Source organism: Protomyctophum parallelum, assembly GCF_964188405.1.
Source record: "Protomyctophum parallelum genome assembly, chromosome: 17".
Lineage (NCBI taxonomy): Eukaryota > Metazoa > Chordata > Actinopteri > Myctophiformes > Myctophidae > Protomyctophum > Protomyctophum parallelum.
In genome coordinates, this window is record NC_139719.1 from 24,921,276 (window position 1) to 24,930,019 (window position 8,744).

The 8,744-nt window shown below is 43.0% G+C and overlaps 1 protein-coding gene across 14 annotated transcripts in view; it reads left to right on the plus strand.

Moving 5' to 3' along the window:
- The window catches only part of LOC310874403 (calcium/calmodulin-dependent protein kinase type II subunit gamma), a 78,272-nt gene extending 71,960 nt beyond the window's left edge, over positions 1–6,312 (plus strand). For all 14 annotated transcript variants that reach the window (XM_083787181.1, XM_083787191.1, XM_083787194.1 and 11 more), the window contains 2 exons: positions 1,326–1,563; positions 2,646–6,312. In XM_083787181.1, the coding sequence (XP_083643307.1) occupies positions 1,326–1,558 (233 nt within the window). In that variant the 3' untranslated portion in view covers positions 1,559–1,563; positions 2,646–6,312. The remainder of the gene's footprint in view (positions 1–1,325; positions 1,564–2,645) is intronic.
- Positions 6,313–8,744: the final 2,432 nt, after the last annotated feature.

Sequence of the window (8,744 nt, forward strand, 5' to 3'; positions counted from 1 at the left end):
TGTGGACCAGACCCATTGCAAGATGCTGTACTCTGTCGTCGACCCTAAGCCATCCCAGCCTGTCAAAGTGGGCAGGGGTGAGGTGGGTTCGGGGGGTGAGGCCAAGTAGGAGCCTGACCAGTTTGTTTTGGGAGGTCTGGAGCCTTGTTTTAAGGGCCTTTGAGGTGCTGTGGTACCAAGAGGTGGATGCATAGTCAAAGAAACCTTGTACGAGGGCTCCTGTTAAGGTCTTCAAGGTGTTTTTGCTGACCATGCATTTAGTAATGTAGGAAATTGAAGATTTGTTTTTATCAACCACTAGTTGAGAAACAGTGAGCTAAATGACCTGGTGAATGATGTATGATGACACGTCAATGTTGTCATCATACACCAAGACGTCAAAGATGTTGTATTTCAAGTGTACCGGCTTGACTGGTTGAGTCACCATCACATGTGTCTGCTTGCTCATACAAAAGTTGCAATGAATCAGTTAGCATGAGTTTAGTAAGGAAGGTTAAGAGTGGTTCTCAATCTTTTTTGAGCTCTGGACCACTAGCATTATGTCAGTTAAATAATGGCTGTTGTGTTAATTGTCTCCACCAGGCCGAAGGCATACGTAGGGAGAGAGTATGTTTTGCACTCAGTCCGTGTGTGACTGTGCACACTCCCTGGACTCCCTGAATTTTCCAGAACTGCCTGTTATAGCGCCACCAGGAGGCCGACTTTTGAAAAAATATATATTACTATTCTGTCCAAAAAGAGACGGATCTGTCCGATATTTCATATTCCATCCTAATTGGCTAACATTGGCTTTCGAAGTTTGCAGGATTGACACGTTTTGAACAAAAAGCCTTAAATCATGAACGCAGCGTGCAATTCACATGAAAAATTTCACAGACTTTCCTACTAGGCTGAGGAATATATCCCACCCTTTTCACATTGGCCTGTTATAACTCATTTTTGGATCATCCAATTGTCATCCAAGGTGTAAGAAGAAATGGCACACTTTTCACATAGCACCACTAGGAGGCCACAACCTGACCTGCCCTGGTGTTCGTACCGTGTGTTGAGCTCTTAAAATAGCAGACCTACAAGCTTATAGACCGGCTTACTGTATTTTCAGCATTCAACCAAGTGTAAAATCAAACATTATGACTCCGTCACGGCCCGCCAAAATAATCTTTTGACAACAAAATCAAGTGTACATTTAGTCAATCTAAATGGAAATGTATTTAAAAGACTGACTATAAAAACCAACACTGCTGGAACAAAATGCCCCAAGTCATCCAATTGTCATCCAAGGTGTAAATCAATAATTGTCCCCTCCCTCGGTTTATGTCATCCAGTGCTCAGCAAGAACAGCAAGCCGGTACACACCACCCTGCTCAACCCGCACGTGCACCTGATCGGAGAGGACGCCGCCTGCATCGCCTACATCCGCCTGACGCAATTTGTGGACTCCGTGGGACGCCCTCGCTCCAGCCAATCAGAGGAGACCAGGGTGTGGCATCGCCGCGACGGAAAGTGGCTCAACGTTCACTTCCACTGCTCGGGGGCGCCCGCCGCACCACTACAGTGATCCAGGTACACAGTACACACGCGCGCGCTGAGAACCTTTTTATAGCGGTTATACGCGTCATCGTTGCTGTGGGGCAGACACCTCGTATCTACAACCTTCGAGGCGTTGTGAGCTTGTAGATCGGCTATCACACAAAGATTCGACGGACCCCCTTTAGGTCACGGACCTCCTGTGGAAGACCCCTGCCCTACTTCATCGCACAAAAGTAGTGAAAATAGCAGATCTACAAGCTCACAGCGTCTCGCACTGCGATTTTGTAAGCTACCGTATTTTCTCAATTTAACATTCTTTTTTACGTACAATAATAAAGGAACGGTTTTAGACATACAAGGTCTTAACCTGACAGCGACTATATATGTATTATATACAAACAGAATGAATGGGGATAATAATAATAATAATGAGGATGTGATTTACAAACCCACTAAAAATGCTTGTACCTTTTCACTGTGGCTGAGTTTGTCTGCCAGTTATCACTAACCAAACGAACTTCAGAGCATCTATTTTATTTTAGACAATATATAGGTGTAATAAAGGTGGTGTAAGTGATATTTCTTTAAGAAATAAGTCTTAAATGGCTCTACATTTTGATAGTGATCATTGGGAGTTACTTATACAATTCAGGATTCTTAAACAACTTGAAACAAGTGAAATTGGAAGTGATGAAACAAAACAAAAATAACTGGAACTGGACCACAATAAAATAGAAGCTGATGTATTATCTTTGTGGTGGTCTCTTTTCCTGATTGGACTGATTAGATCAACACAATGCTCTATAGGCTATAGCCCATATCCCCTTTGAATGACCACATGTAGGTCCAAGGATCCACTACATTGAAAAACGGTTCAGCATCGCTGGATAAAACCGCTATCCTGACCTTGAAACATTATCATAAAGACCTGGAGAGACCCTTGTACCGAACAAACACTCCCTAGCAATCATTACTATTGTACTACTGTAGAGATTTAACTATACAACAAGTAATAGCACTTACACCGCTTTTCAGTGGCTGCTAACGATGCTAATAATGACCAAATATCTCCCCCTCTTCACCTCACCCCATCCCACTTCCACCCCATCCCACAGTGGTCCTGAGCCTCCAGTCCACTGGAGCGTGTGTTTTGGGGGGCAGTTTTTTCGGCGAGCGTGTTTAAAGGGGCACGACGGCACGTCCTCTGCGTGGATTGGCTAAATGCCATAAGGAGCCCGGCCGGGCGAGAATCGCATCCCTCTCCACGACACCAACCAATCCCGTCCCTCCTTTGACCTGCTGGGGGCCGCCACACGGCCCCGACACAAAGGCAACCCGCCCCCAATGGGATGATGCATGCATCTGGCGCCCCAAAATAAAGGAGGGCTGCGTCTTTGCCCTCTGACCCTCCCCCCCTGGCAGCCATCTTTTTTTTCTGCCCCGTGCAAGGTGAGACGACCCCGGGGGTGGGGAGAGGCTTTAACAGTTGAACTTGTGACGGTTTATGAGTTTCTGAATATCCTGTGTAAATTATGACTAGATGTACAAGAAAAAAACACCACCAGAACCCAACTAAGCATTTATATTTACTACGTATGTTGGAGTATGAACAGAGGAGGGAGTAGCGGCTGAGGTATTGGACTGTTTTTTGTTTTTTGTTTTTGGCATCCTGGGGGTCCTCCGGGCAGAAAGCATGACGCTGGATAATCCCGGAAAGTTGATGTATAAATGATAATAGGGAAACCTCTCTCCTCCCCCGCAAAAAAGCGAACGTCTAGAATCGGAGGGGGAGGGTGGAAAGGGAAAAATCACGTCAGTTCAATGGGAATGAGAGAACTTGACCACGTGAGCAAAAACTTGATATAAAGAAAGAAAAAAAAAAGAAAAAACATGGAGCACCAAAGTGTAGAACTTTAGGCTTTTTATGTGGTCATGTGTGTGTCGCGTTTTCGTTAACGTTTTCGTTTTTCCCGAGAGAAGCAAAGGAGGTTGCAGGGTTTCGCGTTCCAGATCGATTTATTTGTTTGTTTTTTTAGGGTCCTGTCCCATATTGCGTTCCTGTGAATAAGCTGAGACGTTGCTGTCTTGACTAAAAAAAAAACCTTGTGTCTGAGGCTACTTTTTATCGCAAACTGAGTTTTATTGTGCATAAGTACAAAGCTGCGATGCTGCTGCGCCGTACAATGTTTTTAGGTATGTCTGTATGCAGTGTATGGAGAGAGAGAGACAGTTTCCGGGAAAGGTGTCTGCGTTTTGCATGTTTTCCCGCCATCTCTCCTTTTGCTTTTTTGGCCCTTCTCTCTCTCTCTTTCTTTCTTTTTCCCGCTCTTTCTCTCTTTACTCCCACCTTCTTCTTAACCCCTCCCCCCCCCCACCCTTACCTCTTCCCCTCGCTTTCTGCTCTTAAAGGCCTGGCGGTTTGTTTATAATGCCTGTGTACATACAGTGTATGTACAGGGTTATGTAGAAAGGTGTAATATATGTACATGCATCAAGAGACTCATCCTGTGCACCCGGTCGTGGGAACCCCACCTCATAAACCCCCATGACCTTACCCCTCCTCCCCCCACACACACACACACACATCCACGATAGCCTGTTGTTGTTTATGATGACCTTAAAATTTAGTTTTGGGCCCAAGAGCGTTAAAAAAGAAAAGAGAAAAAAATAATATTTTATAGATCTTGGACATTTTTGAACACTGCATAATTTAAGAAACTGTTACTGCTCTTCCTGTTACACACACACACACACCACACAGTACCAGTGTCACGGACACACGACTGTTTTCAGCCTGAGAAGTGGAGTGAATGGAGAAAAAAATAAAATAAGACAGGTTTGAATTAAAAGAAAAGGAAAAAAATAGAGAGATTTTCATCATCACCGCCTGTGTCGTCCGCCACCACACCCCAAACACAAACATCCCTCAGTCACTCCTGACCTCGCAAAAACGCATGCGAGTCGTCACCTCACCTCCCTCCATTGCGGTAGATACAACATATCACGCCTGTTGTTTGTGTTAGGCTTTGTGACATATCTGCAACCATTGCCTTTGTGTGACCATGGCGTTACCCCCCCCCCCCCCCCCCCTCCCGCTGTGATACTTGACCGTCTCCATTCGTGCGTCCGTCCAGTTGTTTCCTGGCCCTGCAGTATATCTCCCTAACGTACGTACGTTCAGTACGTCCAGATGTTACCTGGCCCTGCAGTATATCTCCCTAACGTACGTACGTTCAGTACGTCCAGATGTTACCTGGCCCTGCAGTATATCTCCCTAACGTACGTACGTTCAGTACGTCCAGATGTTACCTGGCCCTGCAGTATATCTCCCTAACGTACGTACGTTCCATGATGATCGCCTTCCCCCGCCCTTATCCTTGGAAAAAAAAAGCTAAGCAAAAAAAAAAAAAGGCTTTGTTTGTTTGTAACTCTCTCGTTTTGCGCTCTATTCCTTCCGGTGTTAACTTGGTTTTCGAGTTTTGTTGTCGCTCTTGCTGTTATAACTGTCGTTTGCCGTTTGGTAATTTTTTACTGCTCAGCCAAGCTAGAGTTCTGCACTCTTCTCCCCCCCCCCCCCCCCCCCCCCCCTCGAACACACACACACACACACACGTACGCACGCACACAACGGGGGAAACAAGATGGAGATAAAAGACGAACAATGCATAATTCTGACTGAATGATCCGGATGATTGATTAGGGCTATAATTATTTATTGACATTATCAAACCCTCAGTGTTTCTTTAAAATGCGTGGCCTGCTCAGTTAAAAAGAGTAGTTCCAAAAGAAAAAGAAAAAAAATGACGGAGAGGGAGAGAGAGAGAGAGACAGTTGGCACGTTGTGAGACCTTACACCGCAGAAGCCAGAGCGGGAGACCCTAGTTATATGCATGTTTCAGTTAAGCATTTCTACCATGTACCTACCTAAATAAGGATGGGGATAGTGTTTATATAATATATAACCATATTTGCATCTTTGAAATGAGACCTTCCTCCATCCAGAATGTTGAATAGGTGACATGAACAATTTAAAAAGCAAAGACAAAAAAAAGAAACTCGCAAAAAAAAAGAAAAGAAAAAACCTTAATTAAAATAAAAAAAAGGATACAGGAGCCGTAGCTTGGCATTGAGGCCGTCGATGTTAGCATTTTCCCTGCGTTGTAATGATTAGGGATGGGACGATGTGAGAGTTACGTGTCAAGATTATTGGGGGGAAAAATGTGCGATTTCACGATATTATCGCGATGATCAAAATATGCTTAAAACTTAAAATGGCACGTTTGTTAACCACTTGAATACCCAGCATCCCTGTTCTGAAATAAGCATTTGCCAAAAATATCCGATCTACAAGTTGCATTGCAACGCGTTGTGAGCTTGTAGATCTGCTGTTTTTGGCGACGTTTTATCTAGCATAGAGGGTTTAAGTGGTATGCTGAATTTGCAGCTCAACAAAAGCTAATTCATCCTATATGACGTATGACAATTTCACTATGAATTTAAATCTCTGCGATAGGATTATTGTGAGCGGTTTCTTATCACGATGAACTATAACGATCATCGTCCCATCCCTAGTAATGATATACTATTTGGGCTGCGCTTTCTCCCCCAGCCTTCACAAGGATGCTGGAGTTTTTTGCATGATCATGATGTACAATGAAATACAAACCATGAATTGACGACTATCAAGTGTTTGTCTGAGTGTTAGTTGGTCTTCATCATAGCTTTGTTATTCTTCGAACTTGGATCTTGAAAGTATTTAATAAAAATACTATTTCAGCACTGTTTTGTCTCTCAAGGCTGATTGTGTTTTTCTTTTATACATCACACACTTCTTTTTCCACCGCCTCAGTCCGCTGTGCCTCTGTGTGAAACGAGGCCTACTTCATAGTCATCATTCCAGTCATGTTTCAAACAAAACAGTTGTCAGGCAACCGTTTTGTTTCTTTGTCTGATAATGATCTTGTTTGAAAGGTAGCTTAAGTCTTTTGGAAGGCCTACCGTACCGCGTCCTCTCCCCCGGCGGACCTACCAGTTTGCCAGAACTTTACTAATAAATCAAGCTAGGTTTTCCCCCCATTTCTGGCTTAGCAGGACTATTCATCCGCAACAACGTCCCTCGTTCACTCAAATCGTATACTGATGTGATAAGCCACCAGTATCCGTTTCAAAGCCAAATTTCATTTATTTTACTTTCCCTGATTTCTTTCTGGAGAAGGAAGCGGCTACCGGACCCAAAATCTGAGCAGATTGTCAACTTGTTTAATACGACGATACGCCTTGTTTCATCTCGTCAGCTGGGCAGTCACGACCCAAGCTTTGACCTCGACTGCATCAAACCTATTCTGTGCAGGTCACATTTAGCGAACGTTCAGCGGAAATCGCACATCTACAAAGCTCGTCCTTGTAAATCGGCTATTTTCAGCAAAGATACTCTGTACAGCAGCGGTTCTCGAACCTGTGGCCTGTGGGTCGGGACTCCCAGTGGGTGTTTTTGAGGGGTCACCATGATGATGGTAAAGTGTCAATTTCTGAACTTTTAAGACCTTTTTAATAAGAATTAGAGAAATGACCATTACTGCATCAAAAGTAATCAACAAACTACTATAAAAACTGGTCAAACATTGTCCATACTTTCAAATGATATACGAAAGAATATACAAGAAAAAGAAAAAAATATATATATACAAATATTTTGAAAATATCTGATCTACACAGCTCACAGCAACTTGTGTGCTTGTAGATCTGCTTTTTTCACACATTTTTTCACAATTTTAGCTGGTGTAGAATGGAAAAATTAGTGATCTCCTAGGGGGGGGGGGGGGACCCTATCAACGAAGTATAAAGGGTTTAAGTCGTAAATAAGATGAGCGGATCGTTCGTCCCGCTCCATTAAGACTGTTTAACACAAAGCTTATACAAAGCTTATACCTATCCCGGCTGCCAAGCTAGCACGCTGAATGCCACACATCGCTACTGTACGCCCCGACAGGCTGGTTGGTCCTAAACAGACCTGCCTACCATCACATAATTCACATGATTCAGTCTTGTTTATGTACACAGCCTAGGTTACATAGTTACATGGCTGCAAACATACATAATGGGAGTCAACAGCTCCTGTTCTCTCAAACAGTGCTGGAAAGGAACAGAGTACTTTCGTTTTCTGTTGGGCAGTAACCTCTTATCTCCGTATTTTAGCTTTTTCTGTCTGCGTGTGTTTTTTGTGTGTGTGTAAATTATAACGGCATACTACTGTGTCACACAAGAGCATCAGATCTACAAGCTTCGAAATGTGGTGCCAAGCGACATGTTTTGAGCTTGTTTTTGCCTTATTTTTTTTATCCTGTAAAGTACACTTTTGTATGTACAGTTTTGTACATAATGAGGATTCCGCCCGACAGACAATTTACTCAAGGACTGTACTTGAGTACAATGTTGGGGTAATTTTACTTTGCTTGAGTAGGCCTATCACCTATGTCCATTTTCAATACTTTCTACTCCACTACATTCCTTCATTCCTACATAGATTTGTGCTTTTTATTCCACTACAAATAATTGAAAACTGTTACTAGTTATTTTTCATTATGTGGATTATTATATGACAAAACATACATTAACCAATTTAATCCTATTTCATACTTAAGCTATTCAAATTCAAATATTAGCCATTCTACAAGCTCCTAACACGTCTATGTGAGCTTGTAGGTTGGCTATTTTCAAAAGATTCAGACACATTTTGAAACCTTTTGGGGGAGGGGGTACTTTTACTTTTGGTACTTTAAGTACATTTTCATGCCAATGCTTTGTACTTTTACTCAAGTCATGTCTATGTACTATTTTTACTTAAAGGAGTAGTTCACCTATAGAATTAGAATAACTTATTTTCTATCCATCACACAACCCATGTACCCTTGAATTCATGGAGATGTTTTTGTTTTTTGTCACATTCCTTAGCCAATAATTTGATGACCCTCCAAGTCTCCGGTAGGAGACACTATAGGCTCTATGCACACAGAATAACTCTCCCTACTTCCGGCCCCCTTGCCTACTTCCTTCACAGGTGTTACCGATGACACTAATGATCTGTTCCATTCTGGTCAAACAGAGTCAGGGTGCTGATATTGTGCATGCTGGGTCAATAGAAACACTGCTACACCAGTGAGCATGTACAAATAGCATGTACATTAATGTACACTGTCAGAGTTATAGGGGTCCTT